This window comes from Bos grunniens, chromosome 3 (genome assembly GCF_055505025.1).
Source record: "Bos grunniens cultivar Pamir isolate PY7600 chromosome 3, Bosgru_T2T1.0, whole genome shotgun sequence".
In the NCBI taxonomy this organism is placed as follows: domain Eukaryota; kingdom Metazoa; phylum Chordata; class Mammalia; order Artiodactyla; family Bovidae; genus Bos; species Bos grunniens.
The window spans coordinates 46349654-46369995 of record NC_141167.1 but is presented as its reverse complement, the minus strand read 5'-3'; the positions used below and the strand labels follow the sequence as shown (position 1 = coordinate 46369995).

At 35.8% G+C, this 20342-nt stretch overlaps 1 protein-coding gene across 1 annotated transcript in view; it reads right to left on the bottom strand.

Moving 5' to 3' along the window:
• LRRC7 (leucine rich repeat containing 7) overlaps positions 1–20342 on the bottom strand; it is a 602937-nt gene that overhangs the window by 69737 nt on the left and 512858 nt on the right. Inside the window, exon 23 of the mRNA XM_086390542.1 lies at positions 11725–11844. Coding sequence (XP_086246668.1) covers positions 11725–11844 — 120 coding nt within the window. The remainder of the gene's footprint in view (positions 1–11724; positions 11845–20342) is intronic.

Below are 20342 nucleotides of genomic sequence, written 5' to 3'. Positions count from 1 at the left end.
ATCAAATGACACGAAATGGAATCTTATCACTTTGATAGTCTCTATTTGGCAGCAATCCTTAGTCATCTGCCGGTTTTCATATTGTTTAGGCCTTCAAACTACATATTCAGTCACAGACATTTTCATTACAATGGATCAAATTCACATTTTCTTTTTGCTCTTAAATTTCTTCGGAAATGAAGATAGTATAAATATTGTTATCTCCATTTTCTGAAGTCAACTATTTGTTTGTTTTAAGGAACAAATGTTATGAACTGATGAAATAAGTAGTTTAATCTGCCACTGTTTCTATTGCTTTAATCTGTGACAAATTTTTTTACCTCTCATTTAAGAACCATTTGATAGACACTCTTTGGGCTTTCACTTTTATTAAGGAAATAATTTAGAATCAGTCTGGATGAGAACAATCTCCAGATTTTATGACAGTGATGTCCCTTACTATTGGATACAGCTATATTTTTTGCACTGGCATTAGGAGATAAAGCAATATGCTTTACAAGTTAAAGAATTAATGCTGTATTAAGTAAGAAAGTCTAATACAAAAACAACTGTGGAACTAACAATACTTTATTCACCTGTCACTGTTCCTGTAAGTTAGACGAGAAATTTTCCATTGACATTTCTACAACTTCCTCTGTGCATTATTTTTGAGAACAAATTTAATTGCATAATAGAAGTAGAATAGGTTTTAAATATACCTATGACTGAAATAATACTAAAGTCAACTGATTAAAATACATCATCCTGACTGTTCAGATTTACAAAAGAAGTATAGGAAATGGATCATTAAATAGAGGATATTATTTCATTGATTTCTTCAAACTTTTCTTCCTGATTCAGCTACTAAGTGTATGGAACTGCCTTTGAAGGATCCCATTTTCATGGAAATTTTGACTTCCTACCAGCCATGTACTCTTGCTTTGGCAATTAATTCTCATTTAGCAAGGAAGTCTTTATATATTTTCAGCCTTTTCTCTCTCACATAAATAATTACCAATTATAGGGAGACTTGAATCTAACTGGATATATTCATTATTACTCCTCTAGTATAGCAAAAGGCATGGCTGCATAGACTCACTAGAACAGGTAACATGATAATTAATGACCTTTTTTTAAAAAGGGTACATTCAGTTCATCTGAATAATAGTTCTGATCCTGGTAGCCTGAAAGAAGTGCAGTTTAAAATTCTCAAGGCTAAATTTGAACTCTTAGTTTATAATTCTTATAATCATTCTTTGGATTATTTGACATATTTTAATTTATAGAACTTTAAACAGTGCATTTTTATCCTATTCTAGAACAATAATATATTTATTCCATAAAGACCATGCTGAGGCTAATCTAATAGAGACAGAAGCATACATTTGTTAGGGAGGGGAAATTAGTGGATATTTCTTAATAAATAGTCACTAAATATAAGCCTCAAGAATTTCAATGAGCTCTCAATAGGTGTTTGATGTATGCTCAGTCACTCAGGCATGTCCAACTCTCTGCAACCCCATGGACTATGGCCCACCAGGCTCCTTGCTCCATGGTATTTTCCTGGCAAGAATACTGGAGTGGGTTGTCATTTTTCTCCTCCAGGGGATCATTCCGACCCAGGGATCAAATCTGCCTTTTCTACATTTCCACTGAGCCGTCTGGTGTTTGGTGGATGCCTAAAAATATCATCAATAGTTGATCCTTAACCACAAAAGTCTCATAAGATATAATTTTTACCTACTTACTTCTATTTTGCTGCTGCTGCTGCGTCGTCTCAGTCATGTCTGACTCTGTGTGACCCCATAGATGGCAGCCCACTAGGCTCCTCTGTCCCTGGGATTCTCCAGGCAAGAACACTGGAGTGGGTTGCCATTTCCTTCTCCAATGCATGCAAGTGAAAAGTGAAAGTGAAGTCGCTCACTTGTGCCTGACTCTTAGCGACCCCATAGACTGCAGCCTACTAGGCTCCTCTGTCCATGGGATTTTCCAGGCAAGAATACTGGAGTGGGGTGCCATTGCCTTCTCCAACTTCTGTTCTTAACCCTTCCTAATCTGTGATAATTATGACAGCCCTTCAGGCAACTGATGTGTTTGGAACTGTTGCTTAAAACACCTTTTTTAACTGACGTGTGAAATTAAGGCATGAATACATACTATTCACACAGATATTCAGTTCTAGATTATTTCTGAAAACCCAAACTCCAAGAAAAGTAGAGTTGTGTCACCATAGATCTAGAGAGCCATATTCAAAGTTCTGTTAGGAATAGAGGTTCTTTTTCATTCGGACACATTTGGTATTTTCCCATGGTTCCACTTTCCTTTTTAAACTTAAGCTCCTGGGAAAAAGTGGCTTTTGGTCAAGAGAAAAATTCTGAATATATCTGTGTAAGAAATGTTACTCTGGGGACAACAGATAGGTCTAAATTTTTTTTATTTTGTTTTAATAATTAAAGAAATCTATAATTGTATGACTTCATCAATCTACCCTTTCACTGACTCTCTTCTCATTTTGGTGGCAGAGCTTACTGACAGCAAAAGTATTCAACTGCTATTTTTTCTAGAAGTCCAGAAACCTCAGTAGAAGTGACACCAACATGAGTAGGAGTGACGAGAAGAGGATGGTTGAAGGAAGCAAGGAGAACCTTAACCTACCAACTGACTCCAAAAGATCTCCTTTCCGACTTTATACAAATGTTTGGGGCTGAAAATGACTCTATAAAATAATTCCAATCTGTTGTTGAGTTTCTGTGATGACCGAGTCTACCAGAAGAAAAATGTACTCCAACCAGTGCAAAATTTGCTATCAGAGGAGAAAAATGAGGCTTGGGAAAGAATCAGAAAAGAGGAAGCCAGAATTGTGCTTGGCATTACTCACAATAATAGAGAATATTGTTTTCATTTGCTTATGAACTGATGAAGCCAAGACATTACTCCTGGGTATTCTTCACAGTTAATAATGTGTATTGCTTTAGGAGGGAAACAATACAAATCCTCAGGCAAAACTTACACTACTTGACATATTTCTTTCTGTACAAAAGGAGAGTTTAGCTATAGCATTGACATTCACTAAAGTTTCAGAATTTTTTAAATTTCAATTTTACTTTAAACTAGAACAGATATTCTTGACTCTTATGTTTGTGATGGAAATAGGAAGCATTTCTATTTCCCTGTCTCCTATCTCTCGTATGTAAGGTTTACTCAGTTGATTTTCCTATCTGCTTCATTCACATCTGTCTTGCTCTCTTATAGCCTCAAAATTTATTCTACTTACTGCCATCCCTATGTTTTCCAATATTTAAATCTTCATTTCTCTTTCTTATCTACTCCAGACTTTATTTCTATTTAAGTGAGCTACATCCACCCTCCACCCCTACCCCACTTCCTGTCCCCTGCCTTTGATATAAAGGATTCCAACAGCAGCACTGCCCACTCTCAGTTAAACTGCAAAAGCCAAGAACTGTAGTTGCATTTATTTCAGTTCTATATTTATATAGACTACTGATAGCAATATTTGCTTTTAAAGGCAAAAGTTTTGGAGAAAATTACTTTTCAATGACTACAACTTTAAAGATTAAGATTTTTTATGTGTGTGTGTATGTATGTGTGTGTTTCACTCAGTCATGTCCAACTCTTTGCAACCCCATGGATGATAGACTACCAGGCTCCTCTGTCCATGGAATTTTCCAGGCAAGGATACCAGCGGGTTGCCATTTCTTTCTTCAGGGTATTTTCCCAACCCAGGGATTGAACCCAGGTCTCCTGCATTACAGGAGACAGATGCTTTACCATCTGAATTACTAGGGAAGCCCCAAGATTTTTTATAGCACAGCAATAAAATGATTTTATTTAAATTACTAAATGTATGAGTGAAGTTGATTTTTTTTTAAACAACTACTTCTCATTTAAAAAATGACATAAATCTATTCTTACCCTGTGAAAAATTCTACAACAGACAGATTTTCATTACCAAGTGAAAAATTAATCCCAGTGGTAATTTGATTTGGTTGCTTTAAACACAGACAATGGTGTGGCTGCATGGTATTCAATAGCAAAACAATTTAAGATTTTCAAAATATATTTTAGACATTTTCTAAATAAGTATATAAAGAAACATACATTATACTAAGTAAAATGCATTATACTAAGAAATATGCAAATGGCACGATTATAATAAGGAGTGAATATTAATAAATTAAATAAATTTTAATATTAATACATTATACGATCTGAAAAGCAAAAATTCTGATTTGGGGGTCTGTGAAAGAAAAGATTAAAAGAACACAAAAATAACCAAACCTCACATAAGTGAAAGTGAAAGTGCTCAGTCGTGTCCGACTCTTTGCGACTCCACGGACTATACAGTCCATGGAATTCTCCAGGCCAGAATACTGGAGTGGATAGCCTTTCCCTTTTCCAGGGTATCTTCCCAACCCAGGGGTTGAACTCAGGTCTCACACTGCAGGCTGATTCTTTACCAGCTGAGCCACAAGGGAAACGTAAACCCCACATAATTTCTTTCAAATTTCTTTTAATTTCTTCTAACGAGTTTCTGGGCATGCCTCAGAGATGATGAACATCTGGAAATCTTGAAGCTCTGAATGGTTGAGCAGGCATTGTAGATGTGGAAAAACCATGGGCAAGCTCAACAGAACTCATCTGTGAGCCAAGACTTAATTAGCTGCATTTTTATACCTTTTTCTTCAATTATGTTCATCCTGATGTTGACCTTGAAACCCACCTTTATTACTCTAACTGCCAAGTCATTATGCACTTAGAACAAAAGACACTTGAAAGAGGGCAGAGTCACTAATGTTGCAAGAGATTTGAATGTCTAGTCTTTACACATTAAAAACTTTCAGATTTAATATCACTGAAATTTTAAAGTTTCTTGGTTTTCTCTTACAAGAAGGGAAAGAATTTAAGTTTCATTTGTTTTAAAGAATGCTTCTGCAATGCAGGAGACCTGAGTTCAATCCCTGGGTCAGGAAGATCCGCTAGAGTAGGAAATGGCAACCCACTCCAGTGTTCTTGCTGGGGAAATCTCATGGACAGAGGAGCCTGTTGAGCTATAATCCATCGGGTCACAAAGAGTCGGACAGGGCTGAGCATGCATGTGTGTGATCTTGGCAAGTAACTTAACCTAAACTCCAAGTCTCTAACTGAGAAAGCCTAAACTCAGTTTCTTCTTTCATTAAAGTGGACAAAAATAATAGTGCTTACCTCATATGATTGCTGTGAGGATAAGATGAACAAATACATTCAAGTATTTAGCACAATGCCTGATATGGTACCTCATAGTTCTTCCCAAGGTGACTGCAATATAATTCGATAGACTGAAGCAGTAAAAACAATGACGTGATACGACGACTAAAATACAAACCCTCCTTCTGAGAGCACTGTTGTTTTCAGTCACCACAAAAGTTTCAACTAATCCTCCAAGTGCTCAAAGTAGTACTGCCCGGAGTTCGAGGAGTGGGGCAGATTTACCTCACTGTGACATCCTCTAGCAGTGATTCACAGACTTGAAATAATGGATATTAGAACTTGGGATTTTGGAGACTGACATAGCAAGAGAGAATTTAAACTACCTCCTATGATTATATCACTAAAAAGCAGGCTAAGATTTAACACCCTCAACACTTTGCTATATATTATCCACTCTCAGATATATAGAACAAGACAGTGGATGCAGGAGCAAAATTCTTTTATATTTTGTTTATTTTATATATCTAAATCTCTGGATCCACAACTTGGTGGGTACCCACAATTTGTTCTCCTATAATGCTTGGAGTACTGCTAGGCATAGCCATGCTTACGTGATAAGTTGCTTCAGTCATGTCCAGCTCTTTGTAACCTTATGGACTGTAGCACTCCAGGCTCCTCTGTCCATGGGATTCTCCAGGCAGGAATACTGGAGTGGGTTGTCATGCCCTCCTCCATGGGATCTTTCTGACCCAGGGATCAAACCCGTGTCTCCTGCAGCTCCTGCACTGCAGGTGGATTCTTCACCATTAGCCACTAGGGAAGCTCTGCATAGCCATGCTGCTAAGTCGCTTCAGTCGCGTCCAACTCTGTGTGACCCCAAAGACAGCAGCCCACCAGGATTCCCCGTCCCTCGGATTCTCCAGGCAAGAACACTGGAGTGGGTTGCCATTTCTTTCTCCAATGCATGAAAGTGAAAAGTGAAAGTGAAGTCACCCTGTCGTGCCCGACTCTTAGCAACCCCATGAACTGCAGCCTACCAGGCTCCTCCATCCATGGGATTTTCCAGGCAAGAGTACTGGAGTGGGGTGCCATTGCCTTCTCCATAGATGTCACCAAAATTAGTTTAAAAGCTACAGTAGCTACAACTGAGAGTCAAAGGTTCAATCAAAGCCTTTCTAAAATGGATTCCCCACTGAATCTCTGCAGTATCACAGTAGTTTCCGATCACAGTAGTATCAAAGTATTAATGCTACATAGTAGGGTTATCACAGTAGAAGCATCACAGGAATATCTCTTGACATAGAGATAAGATTGAAAAAAATTTTCTACAGAGACTTGGTGAAAGACTCAAATGGGGTACTGGCTAAGACTTCACCAATTAATATCCTTTGATTCCCATTCTATTTGTAGTTTAATTTCTGATTCTTAATTCTCATCCTATTCAGGCTTCCCTGGTGGCTCAGACAGTAAAGAATCTAATGGCAATGCAGGAGACCTGGGTTCAATTCCCCGGGTTGGAAAGATTCCCTAGAGAAGAGAATGGCTACTCACTCCAAACTTCTTGCCTGGAGAATTCCCTGGACGGAGGAGTCTGGCGGGCTATAGTCTATGGGATCGCAAAGAGTTGGACACGACTGAGCTACTAACACTTTCACACTTTCATCCTATCCAGCCTAATGGCTACTCGTTTCAGGACAACTGTAAAACTAACACTGACTTTAAAAAACATTAATTGCAGAATAAAATATAACCTCAAATAATAATAGTACCCTTTTCACACCTATTTCAGTCAATCTGGAAGCCCAGGCTAATAATCATTTTCATTTCTTTTCTTTAGGTTGATTCTCACTAGAATCTTAACTTGATATCCTCAATTAATATATAATAAAAAACTAAAATTGAACATTTAAAAGAATCATCATTCTTTTTACTCTGTGAGGTAATAGCAAACATACCCATTTTAGGTTCTGAAATTTCAGATTTTAGGCAAAAGTGCTATACAATATAGGGTGGCCAGAAAATGCTTATGATAGTAGGAAGAAGATATAAATGAGTTTACACACGAAACATACAGAAAGTTTAAAGACATATTACATTATTTTACAAAATGATTAATAAAGTTTTCAGATAGATTAAACAACTATTTAGCTATTAATAAGAGGCACTAGCTCACAAATGTTTAATCAATAGATAATTGCATGGGATTCTCAAAGCAAGGAGAGAAACAAGCAAATGATCATCATGAGTTGTACTGCTGATATGATTAAACATAATAACATGGACTTTGAAAATAGATTTCGTGTAAAATGGATGTATGTATGGATAATGTAAACACCTATTCATTCCATTTAGAGTAATAAATGAATAAAACTTTTCCTTTTATGGGGAAATTATTGAAGCCCTTTGCAACCAAGTAAGTGATATGGTTCTTTTCTTTGGTCAGGTTATTTAAGGATCCCTTGGCTCTGATAGGTATTTCTTCAATTTCTCCTCTTTCTTCATAAAGAAGTAAATTTTCCTACTTTTCTGAGATCTTCCAACTTTCTCTTCACCAATCATTACTCAACAGCCTTTAAATATAATCAGGTGTTTGCCATCTTAAGTATCACGTCTGTCTTCCTCATACCCTCTTCCAGAGTCTACCATAATTCTCTCTTTTTAAAAGGAAACTGCTTTTTGAGTTTTCTAAGTTTCTGTCTCTATTTCTTAATGTTGGTTAGTATGGATTCAGCTCCATTGATTAAATAAATTACTCTTGCCAAGACAACCAATAACCTTTTGGTTGCTAAAGTCAAAGTCTTTAGTAATACCTTGCTTGATTTTTTTGGCACCATGTGATACTGTTGACCCTTCCTTCTTTTAACATTTTTTTTTTTTTTTTTAGTTCCAAGATGCTGTCACTTTTCTTTGTTTTTTCCTTCTACAGCTTTTTACTTGTCATTGGAGTGGAAAGCCCCATCTATTCTACTCCAAATGACCAGTCAAAGCCAATCATATAGTTTTATTCATTTTGCTATGGGTGAGAAATCCTTACCTATTTTGGATCAGTGAGATGTAAAAAGAGGCTTTTTGGGAGATTTAGGGAAGAAAGGCTTTGCTTGTAAGAGACAGCTACTGAAAACTTGGTTCTCTCTCCTTATAAACTTGAAAGAGGAAGCTTGTTATCTTCAACTGTCATAGGTAGCCATCTGATAATTATGAGAGGGACCAATTTTAGGATAGAGCCAACAATATGGAAGAGTGGAGAGGGGAAAAACCCCAAGTATTTAAAATTATCTTTATTGTTCAGTTGTCAAGTCCAACTGTTAGCGACCCCATGGACTGCAGCATGCCAGGCTCCTCTGTCCTCTACTGTTTTGCTCAAGTTCATGTCCATTGAATTGGTGATGCTATCTAATGATCTCATCCTCTGCTGCCCTCTTTTCCTTTTGCCTTTAGTCTTTCCCAGCATCAGGCTCTTTTCCAATGATCTAACTGAAGATTAATCTGAGGCTCAGCCTAGATTTGTCTACTTACGTTAGCGAAATATTTCTTTAATGTTCAAGACTAAAATTTTCTATAGCTTGTGGTAGAAAAAACCATATTGATAAAATCTTTAGCCATTTCTTCTCTGTAATTCTAAGAATATGTCATATGTTGGTGTTCTGTGGAGCTCTGTGTCTTCTGTCTTATTCATGACTCAGTTATGACTTATGTTTTAATGATTGTAAATTTGTATCATCAACTAAGACTTCTCTCCTGAACTCCTGAAAAATATATCTAAATATCCACTAAAAATTTCCACTCAGATTTTCTAGAAGATACCTCAAATCAACATTTTAACTTTTTTTTGTTGTTGCACAGCATAGTATGTAGACTCTTAATTCCCTGAGTAGGGATTGAACTCCTGCCTCCTGCTTTGGAAGCATGGTGTCTTAAGCACTGACCTTCCAGGGAGGTCTTAAATCAACATAGTAAAACTTAAACTCCCTTCCTCTCTTCCACTTCCACTTGTTACTCGTTTTGCCACCCCACCTCAGTGAATGGCACATCATGACTCATACAAATTAGAAACCTGGTTATCAATCTTAGAACTATTATCTGTCTTTTATGCCCTATGTACAGTCAATCACAAGATCATGTTGGCTCTATCTTTTAAGAATATACCAAGTCTTTGCATTTCCTCTCTACCACTCATTGCTTCCATCCACTCTCCCTTGGATTACAAGAGAAGCTTTGTAAATTGTTCCATGGCCTCAAATCTTTCTCCTTTCCAATTCTTTCTCAGAAAACCTGTCAAAGTGCTCTTCAGGTAAAAATTTAATGATGGCTTTCCCCTGTTTAAAACACTTCTTCCCATTTCTTTCAGGAAAAAGCTCAGCATAGTCTGGTTTATGCTTATACTCCTGGCCTTATTTTCACACCATCCTTCTCTCTTGCTGCTGCTGCTAAGTCGCTTCAGTCGTGTCTGACTCTGTGCGACCCCATAGACAGCAGCCCACCAGGCTCCCCCGTCCCTGGGATTCTCCAGGCAAGAACACTGGAGTGGGTTGCCATTTCCTTCTCCAATGCAGGAAAGTGAATAGTGAAAGTGAAGTCACTCAGTCCTTCTGACTCTTAGCGACCCCATGGACACAGCCTACCAGGCTCCTCTGTCCATGGATTTTCCAGGCAAGAGTAATGGAGTGGGGTGCCACTGCCTACCCCATTCCTTCTCTCTTAACTTTCTTCAATTTCTTTACTAAATAGGTGTCCTTTCCAGGTGCTCTCCCAGCCCTGTATTCCATCCTCACAGGACTGTATTTATCTGCAGTGCTGGATATTGCTCAATAGGCAGATTAATAACATGTATAACACCTGCAAACCAGGATATTAACAATTATTTTGGGTAAAATAATTTGACATTTAATGTATATTTTTAAAAAAGCACTGAAGCATTCATCAATGGAAAAAATCACTTAAGTTACAAAGAAAGTATGTAATTGTGTAGAGTATATGTTATGAAGCACAATTACAAAATGAACATTCATGAGCTTAAGAACTAGAGTGTAAGAACCACAATTCAGCTGAAGAAACAGAATACTACTACTACTACTATCAGCTTTCTCCTTGATCATCCTATCCCTAGATCCTATCTCTTTAGAGACAACCATAATCCTAAATTTTATGCTAACCATTCCCTTATAAAAAGTTTTCTCACTCATATACTTATGCCTAAATAATATATTTTAGTTTTACTTGTTTTTGAGACATAAATATGGAACTCTTTTTAACTGATTCAGTTACATTTGCTTTATTTTTTGCTCTTGATGTATGCCATCACCCGAAACTTGTTCCTCACTCAAACTATGCTTCTAAAGTTTATACATGTTCCTAATTATAGCTAACAAGTGTTCATTGCTTCAAAATATTCCTTTGTGTAAATAACAGAATTTACTTTCTCACATTCTTTGTAATAGACAGATTTATCCAGTTTTCTACCATTGTAAGCTTTACAAGTATCTTCAATGACATACACAAGAATTTTGCTAGGATATCTTAGGAGGGCAATTGTTGGAATGTTGGATATATTCATATTCAGCTTTTATAAGAAAATTTATTGTCAATGTGATTGTGTTTTATACTCTTTCAAGAGGTATAAAGGAGTGCCCACTACTCTTATACTTGGAAACAGCTTACAGTTTAATACTTCTTAATTTTTGATAGTCTAGTAGGTTTAAAATAACATCTTTTTGCTTTTTTCCTGATTGATAAAAAGTTCAGTTTTAATATTAATTTACTCTCCCAATTGCTTTTATTTTTACCATACTTTTGGTATTGTGTTATCCATCTTTTCATATTTTTGGTAGGAGTTTTAAAAAATATATTCTGGAATATTAGTCTCTTGTCCTTCATATATGTTGCAGTTATCTTCTCAGTTAGCACTTTCTTTTTACTCCTTTAATGGTGATTTAACATGAAGTATTATAATCACCTACTTATCACTCAGCCTATCTCACCAGACTAACAGGTTCTAGAGGTAAGACACCACACTATATCTTATTCATTTTTGCACCCTAACATCTAGCAAGACCTCAACACACAGTAGGGCTGCTTCATACATACAGTTGCTCATTAAGTGTTTAATGAATGAATGACAGAATGAATGAGTTGCTATGATTTTACAGGTGATGAATCAATCTTTTAGTGGTCAAATTTCATTGTTTACAAATTGGTTACACTATGATGCTGAATCAGAGCTCAGAAAGTATACACTATACAATTTCCTGCACTTGTACTTCAAAGGTGGGTGTCAGGCATTAATAAGAGGTGATAAATTTTCAGAGAGGTGGCAGGATGTTGTTTATAAAAATTCATTACCAGCTCTGAACATTTGGCAATATTCACTTTTCATTTTTTTCAACACACTTACAGTTAGCCAAACTCCCTGTTGTAGGATAGTGTTTAGCCTAAATTTATCACAAAGTTAGAAATGATGTTAAGACACAAGATATGGATTACATATTACAATGGATATGCAAGGTTCATGGTTTGTGTCATTAATTTGAAATTGGTTACCTTTTTAGTAATGGTGTCCGGAGGTACATCCCGCCTCCCAAGAGGATAAGGATTCCATTGGCCACTAGGAGAAACATCTTCTTGTCCATTGTCTAAAATGTTGCTTTGCTGGGACGGGGTCTATTGCAAAAATGGTATGGCATTCTTTAGTGATGTAATAGAAGTTTATCATAGTTTTCTGAAAAGAGTCCCTAATGATTATGGTAAAATTACTTTTTTTAAATTGCAGAAAAACATATATCCTAAACTGGAGGTACTTTTATCCACTATTTACTTGATAAGAATTGTAAATTAATAGCTTTTTGGAAGCAATGAGGAATTCAATTAAAATAACCATCTTAGAGTTATTTACTGAATTTTAAAGATAAGTTTAAATTTGCAGTACTGGAATAAAAATAATCAGAATAAAATTAACCAATTGTTAAAACCACATTTAAAAGTTGCTTAAGTTACTTCTTTAGTATGATCTTAGCATTTAGAATATAAACTGAAACCATACAGTACACAGTATGTAATTTCTAATATTCCAAACCATAATCTAAAACAAATTTTATAAAGCTGTACTGATTCTGGGAGAATGTGTCTTGCACTAATCTACAATGATGTTAACACTAGCATAGTGTGAGATTCATGGTACTATGACATTATCTATAGATCACTTAGAGGAAAAACTAACATATCAAAAAGTATTGGGCTGTTAGAATTTTGGTTTAAATAAATCATAATTGTTTTGACTCCAAATTTATTTATGTAGATCATTTATATATTAAAGATTAAACTCTTCATATATATTTTATTTTTGGCTGGTTAACTGCTTATTATTTTTTAACAAATAACAATTCTCCTGTCTCTGTTATTATTACTAGTATATATTTTGGGAGGCATTTGTAATCTGATCTAAGTAACAGAAGGAATCATACACCAAGAGAAAGCCTCCTATGGAGGGCTACAGTAGTGGGATATTTTTCCTGTCGAAGCAGATTAACTTTTTGTATAGACTTTTTTCTCCTTTAGCCTATAGGATATACAAGTACTGCCTGATTTCCTGGGGAATTCTTATATGGTGAGATATTATAGTCAGTGTTTCTTATGCCATTTACCCCACATATTTTGGAGGATCCCTATGGATAGAGAAAGTCTGGTTAGAGAGTGTATGTGCAGTTCTTTGTGTGAAGAATTGTCCTCCAACCCTGGAATGAGAGAACTGGGCCATTCTCTTCATAATATGGTGCAGATGCATGGCTTGCCAGGCTTCATCCAGTTATACTGAGTGGTCCTAACTGTTCTCCTTTATAAAACAATTATATAATGATCCTATCTGCATTTTGATTACATGCATTTTTAAAAAGCATTGCTTGGAACTGTTAAAAATAATATTTACTATGACAAAATTAATTAAAATTTAGGTGAAATTTTTCTGGGGTCTAGTGGATATAGTGAAAGTAAGGAAATAATTCAGTTTTCTTCTTGTATTTTTGACTGTGTGAATTCCTTTTTTATGAGTATTAGAAAGTACGAAAAAAGAGAAAAAGGTAGTGAATTGAGGCTCCTGGGTTAGTTAGGAATGAATTTACCTGTGTTTGCTTGAAAATCAGATACAGGTTAACATATTTAAGACGACTTCCCTGGTGGCTCAGATGTTAAAGCATCTCCCTACAATGTGGGAGATCCAGGTTTGATCCCTGGGTTGGGAAGATCCCCTGGAGAAGGAAATGTCTACCCATTCCAGTATTCTTGCCTGGAAAACCCCATGGATGGAGGAGCCTGGTAGGTTACAGTCCATGGGGTCACAAAGAGTGGGACACGACTGAGTGACTTCACTTTAACATATGTGACATATATATTACTTGAAAATAACCAGACAGCTCTTCAATGACCATCTGCCTGATTTCAAGCATTAATTTTCTAATCTTTATCTTTTAGAGATTAGTGTTTATATATGCCCATGCATAATTTTTCTAGCTAATATTATGAAAAATAAAATTTTTTAAATTAAGCAGTTAAAATACAGTTATGCAGAGTGGGCACTACTGGACAGTTTTCTTTTTGAATTTTTAGTATGCATGTCATTGCTGGTTTGATTTCTTTGCCAGTAAAGCGGGATTATAAATATATTCAACTAGCTCGGTCTGTGGAACACAGTTTTGCAAAGTGGCCAGAATTAAGCACAAATAATCCTTTTTTTCTCCATTTCATTCCCATCTTTATCACTATTTCCTCTACTAAACTTCCTTCAACTGCCCCGACATGACTCTTAGTCACAGAGAACAACTGAACTTGCAAGATTCTTTTTAATGTTAAAAAGGCTAAAACCCTTAGTCAAAATCCTAAGATCATGATGATATAGATTCTTCATTCATTTACCGATTAATCTTTCTCTTTTTAAAATTAGAACAACTCCATCAATTTCTGTATGTTACAGGAGCCAAAGAGAACATAAATACACAGACACATGAAAAAAAAAAATACTTTGACTAGACAACAAGAGTAAAGGAATTTCCTGAAAGCAATTTCCTTTATTCATTTCCAGAATGCTCTGGCTTCTTTGTTTCTCTTAAGTAAGACACTTGAGGAGTGACTTTGGTTTTCAAACGTGGAAATACTGTGAAAACATTTATTTATGTTTGGGAGGGAGGAATCCAAAAGAGAATTATGTAGTGGGTTCACATTTTTTATCAAAAGGAATAAGTATAGCTATTTACCAAAAAAAATACTTTCAATAAAGTGCTCCTGAACTGTCCAAAAATGCAGTTGTTTAGTTGTTAAAATTTTATGAAATGTTAAAAGGAGCAACCAAAAAGTGTAAAAAGAATAATGAAGCTATCATTTATTATTTCAAAGAACATAACCAATTGAGTTCAGTTTTCATTCAATTATCTTTAGTATCACATTCGAGTTATTTTCTTTAGATACTTTAAAAGATTAAGAATTAGTCTTTTCCTCACCACATATAACCAATTAAACATAAAATATGTGGAAAAGCATCACAATATAGGATTTCTTCAAGCTTCTACATTCTGCAGATCCTTAATATTTCAAAATAAAAGAGAAAATGGTCAGTGTGATTTACTTAAAAGTCAGAAATTACACTTAAGAAATTCAGTAACGTTAGAAGAAGTTTTGCTGAACAGACACTAGTCCAAAAAACAACTGCAAACATTTGCAGATTTAACATTTGTGATTTTGACTACTGCGAATGATCACAAGCCTCCATTGGAAGAAGTAATTTCGGATTTTGCTGAGACATAATGTGTATGAATATATGTGTCTTTGTGTGTCTATATATCTGTGTATGTACAAGCATGTATATGAGTTGTATGCATGCATGTGTGCATATGCGTGCCTCTTTGTGAGTATATGTGTATGTACAGGATTCACATATATGAGTAAATGGGCTTAGCTGCTCCTGAAGGTTTGCTCTTGACTGTTAATTGGTGGGGGCATTGCAAGCTTGGGAAATTAACTTATGGCAATTAGCTGGAAGAATTATATCAGAATAGTATTAGAATTTGGCACTTTGCAAAGGTCTTAGGATATATTACTTAAAAACTCAAGGATTATTTTGCTTAGTAATTGGCACATAGTTCACAAAGGCACATAGTTAACAAATGTGTTGAAAACAACTTTCCCCAAAGTATTTTCAGTGAAATTATTGTTATATTATTCTTTTTCTGAAAAAAAGTAGGTCATAAAGACAAATATACATCAAGCTTGAATCTACATCATTATGATTTCACAGATATCAATCTGAAGATGGTAATGTAATATCCAGATGATCTTTAAGCTATTGTTTCATTATAATGGTGAGGAAGCATCTGTATGAGTACAAGATTATTTTGGTAGTTTTAGTCATTGTCTATGAGGAATTATGTGGATTTACAGACTGAAGGATTTTTTCATAATTAGAAAGATAAGTGAATCCTTCCTGAGTGATAGGTAGCCAATAATAGATGCAGCAAAATCAAGAGAAACTATAGGCATACATTAACTCAAGGTTCTACATAAATCTTGCTTTGCTTTCAGCAAACAAAACAGAACTGGAATTAAATAAATAACCCTTGGAACTCGGGTGAATGAATACATGTTGGATACTGGAACTATCTGATCCTGAGTAATGTGCATATATCTATAAGAAAGGACATTAGAAATTTAAAGAGTTTATGTGCAAACATTCTCTAATTCAATGATAGTAGAATGAGTATCAACTAATAAAACAGTGAGGTCATCTTCTTCCAGGCAAAATTATATTAAAATATTATTTAATACATGTTCCCATAATTTCAACTTCTCTTCCCCTGAAATTATAATTTATATTAGTGTCTGCTTCAATAGCCAATAAGTAGTAGGAGCTATGGAATAATATTATGGTGGTAGAAGTTAAAAAAAAGAACAAGAAAAAAATTATCTATTTCTCCAGTGCAGAAGAGACCACACTATTTATATTGGCAGCCGGACACCTGCAGATAGGGTGTTGGAAAAGGCCAGTGATTTCTTTCCTAGTCTTGCATATCTCTGGAAAAGCAGTATCATGGATGAGTAACTTGCAATTTTCTTAGGTTCACAACCTTTGGTCTTTTATTGCTACCAAACATATTTCTTGGTGATACTGAGTGCTCAAGAAATGCAAGCATATGTTGAAGAGTGGAAGGTAACTACTAGCATTTATTAAACTCAGCTAAATAAGAAAGTACTGTTTCCATAGCCCATAGGGGATGATTTGGGCTGTGATATATTTTGGATTAGTCAATACATTCTATTTGTGTATTCTTTTGTGTTTCCTATTCTATACAATGGAGATAATACTTCCATTTATGGTTTTTGGTGAGGGTTATGTGAAAAAATACATTTAAAGTATCTCATGGTACTAGGTACATAGTCGATTTTCAATAAATCTTAGTCTTTATTCTTCTCCTATCAAGATATCTATTTTTCCCACCATTAATGTGGATAATAAAAATGACAGTTTGAACTGACATTTTGCAATATTATATTTCTTTTGATAACATAAAATTTCAAGACATTAGCTAAGCTCATTTACAACAGAGCACATCTGAAGAAGCACACTGAACCATTAATAAAGTCACAGAAAGTGACCTTAAATGCTTTTTGGAGAGGCAGTTATAAATGAGAAATGAATAAATGAATGAATAAATGAATAAATAAATAAAGACAGAATACTAATAATTTATAATTCAATAGTGTATGTCTTACATGTTCTGGTAATAAGTACTATGAAATCTTTCAGGAAATTAGAATAAGCATCAAAAAAATGAAAATGTTAAAAAAGAAATTAATTTATCAAACTAATTTTTATGGTTTTTATTTGCATTCTGTTAATATCAAGAGATTCTATAAAGTTACCATAGAAACTGTAATTTACTATTTACAGTACAGAAAGCCTATATTTAGTTTGTAATCCATAAAAAATGTATAATACTAGACTTGGAATATAAAAAATATAAAAAAATAGAAATATTCAAAACATGTATCAAAATCTGGGAGAGCCTTTTCTTTTTATCCACTTAAATATTCATTGTTTAAATGCTTTATCAAGTGCAGAGTTCTTTAATCTTCATCAAAAAACAGTTATATCCTCTAACTAGTTTATTACAAGTTAGCCTAAAAGAAAATTTGGAAAAAAAAGAATTAGACACATTTTGGTAGCCTTAAAAAAAAAATCAGCAAACTGAAAAAAACAAATAAATTGCTGAATCAGGACTTCAGGTAGTATTAATACAAATAGCATCTTTTTGTCAATTACCATGGGGGAGTAGAGAGGTAGCAATCACACAAAGGTGCTCTCTCTGGGTACATAACTTGCAAAAAGACAATTTCAGTGTAACAGAAAAAATACAAAAGGATTCTCCTTTCTCCTAATTATAAGAAGTTAAGTCTTGCCAGCAGAGAGTGTGGGGAAAAGGCCTGGATTTCAGCTTCTGAATATTCCCTGGCAAAGGCACCATCTATAAAAAATGGATGCTGCAATTCCCTATCCAGTGCTTAATTGGCAATACATGAAAGCATTTACTTCAGTTCCTTAGGACACTTCATTCATTCTTTCTAGAACAACTCAGCATCATTTACCATAGCACATAAATAGAGAGGCAGTGTTATCATTCAGGAATTTTATGAATAAAAAGACAGCTCCAGTATTTTCAAGGGAGAATGAACAGTTTTGTTAATTTTATCTACTGAAAATGTTTATATTTTGATCTTACTCTATATTTTAGTGCAATTCTCATGGCTAACAATCATTTAGAGGCTCTCATGATATTTAAATAGCTGCTGCTGCTGCTGCTAAGTCACTTCAGTCGTGTCCGACTCTGTGTGACCCCATGGACGACAGCCCACCAGGCTCCCCCGGTCCCTGGGATTCTCCAGGCAAGAACACTGGAGTGGGTTGCCATTTCCTTCTCCAATGCAGGAAAGTGAAAAGTGAAAGTGAAGTTGCTCAGTCGTGTCCGACCCTCAGTAACCCCATGGACTGCAGCCTACCAGGCTCCTCCGTCCATGGGATTTTCCAGGCAAGAGTACTGGAGTGGGGTTGCCATTGCCTTCTCCTAGCTGATGCTAATATGTATTATTTTAAGTGGTAAGGTGAGAGTGTCGTAATAGATTTTTATATACTTGTAAATCAAAGGAAAATAATTTTTACCTATCTCCTTTCCTGGTGAGAAGAGTTTCCGGAAATTGAGCTTTAGTCATAGGACTGATTATCAATGGGTCAGTGGAGCCAGAAGGGAGACTCTGAGAGGCTGTACCTTAAGAAAGGTTAACCCTAAAGTTTCCCAGGAAAACCAAACAGATTTTATAATTAATAAGCTCTGTGGGAGAGATGTATCCGAGCACAAAGGCAAAAGGGCAGAGACCTAGGTTGGAAAGAAAGGAGTCCCTGGAGTAATTTTGAAACTGACTAAGCATCCGGTGCATACACCTGATAATGTTTTGCAATAGCAGTAGGGGAGGAAAGTTGTCCAGATGCCTACATTTTATAGGCCTTAAAGTGATCATTTGGGTCATATAATAATTTGGGGGCAATGGAGTAGTAATTTTGTTTCTTTTCCATCCTTGCCCTCTCTCTTCTCCTGTTGTTGTTTTTGGTATGAATGAAAAGTGTCAGTTGCTCAGTCGTGTCCGACTCTTTGTGACTCCATGGACTGTAGCCCACCAGCTACTCTGTCCATGGGATTTCCCAGGTAAGAATACTGGAACTGGTAGCCATTTCCTTCTCCAGGGAATCTTTCCAACCCAGGGATCGAACCTGGGTCTCCCTCACTGCAAGCGGTTCTTTACCATCTGAACCACCAAATAATAAAGTATTAGTGATAATTCATTTTGAGATAGGCTATTTCAATACTTGATATTCTTTTTTGATGTGAAGCTGGATGGCAGCATAGTAATTTATTTATACTGAAGTATAGTTGATTTGGGGCTTCCCAGGTGGTAAACAACCTGCCTGCCAATGCAGAAGACATAAGAGATGTGGGTTCGAACCCTGGGTTGGGAAGATCCTCTGGACAAGGGCATGGTAACCCACTCTAGTATTCTTGCCTGGAGAATCCCATGGACACAGAAGCCTGGCAAGCTATAATCCACAGGGTCCTAGGTTGGCCATGACTAAAGTGACTTAGAACACAGGCACCATAGTTGATTTACATTACATTAGTTTCAGCTGTATGCAAAGTGATTCAGTTCTACATACGTGTGTGTGTCTACATACATATATTCCTCAGTTTCTTTTCCATACTTTTTTATTCTTGGTTTGCAATTTAATACAGTTTCCAAAGAGAATTCCTTTAGATCATCTCTTTGCTCAATTGGGAAGTTTGCAATATCTCCAAGTATTATAATTCTGCAACATTTCTGTTACAGATCATCTTGTTGCTGTTTAGTTTTTTAAGTAGTGTCTACTTTTGTGACTCCATGGATTGTAGCCCTCCAGGCTCCTCTGTCCATGGAATTTCCCAGGCAGGAATATTGGAGTGGGTTGCCATTTGCTTCTCCACAGGATCTTCCTGACCCACAGATCAAACCCGCATCTCCTGCACTGGCAGGTAGATTCTTTATCACTGGGCCACCAGAGAAGATCTGTGCCACCCATAGATCATCTTAGAGCCACAGTTGAATGGGAAAGACTAGAGATCTCTTCAAGAAAATTAGAGATACCAAGGGAATATTTTACACAAAGATGGGCACAATAAAGGACAGAAGTGGTATAGACCTAACAGAAGCAGGAGATATTAAGAAGAGGTGGCAAGAATACACAGAAGAACTGTACAAAAAAGGTCTTTATGACCTGGATAACCATGATGGTATGATTACTCACCTAGAGCCAGACATCCTGGAGTGTGAAGTCAAGTGGGCCTTAGAAAGCATTATTACAAACAAAGCTAGTGGAGGTGATAGAATTCCAGCTGAGCTATTTCAAATCCTAAAAGATGATATAAAAGTGCTGCACTCAATATGTCAGTAAATTTGGAAAACTGAACAGTGGCCACAGGCCTGGAAAAGGTCAAAGAAGGGTAATACCAAAGAATGTTCAGTTGTACAATTGCACTCATTTCACATGCCAGCTAAGTAATGCTCAAAATCCTTCAAGCTAGGCTTCAACAGTACAT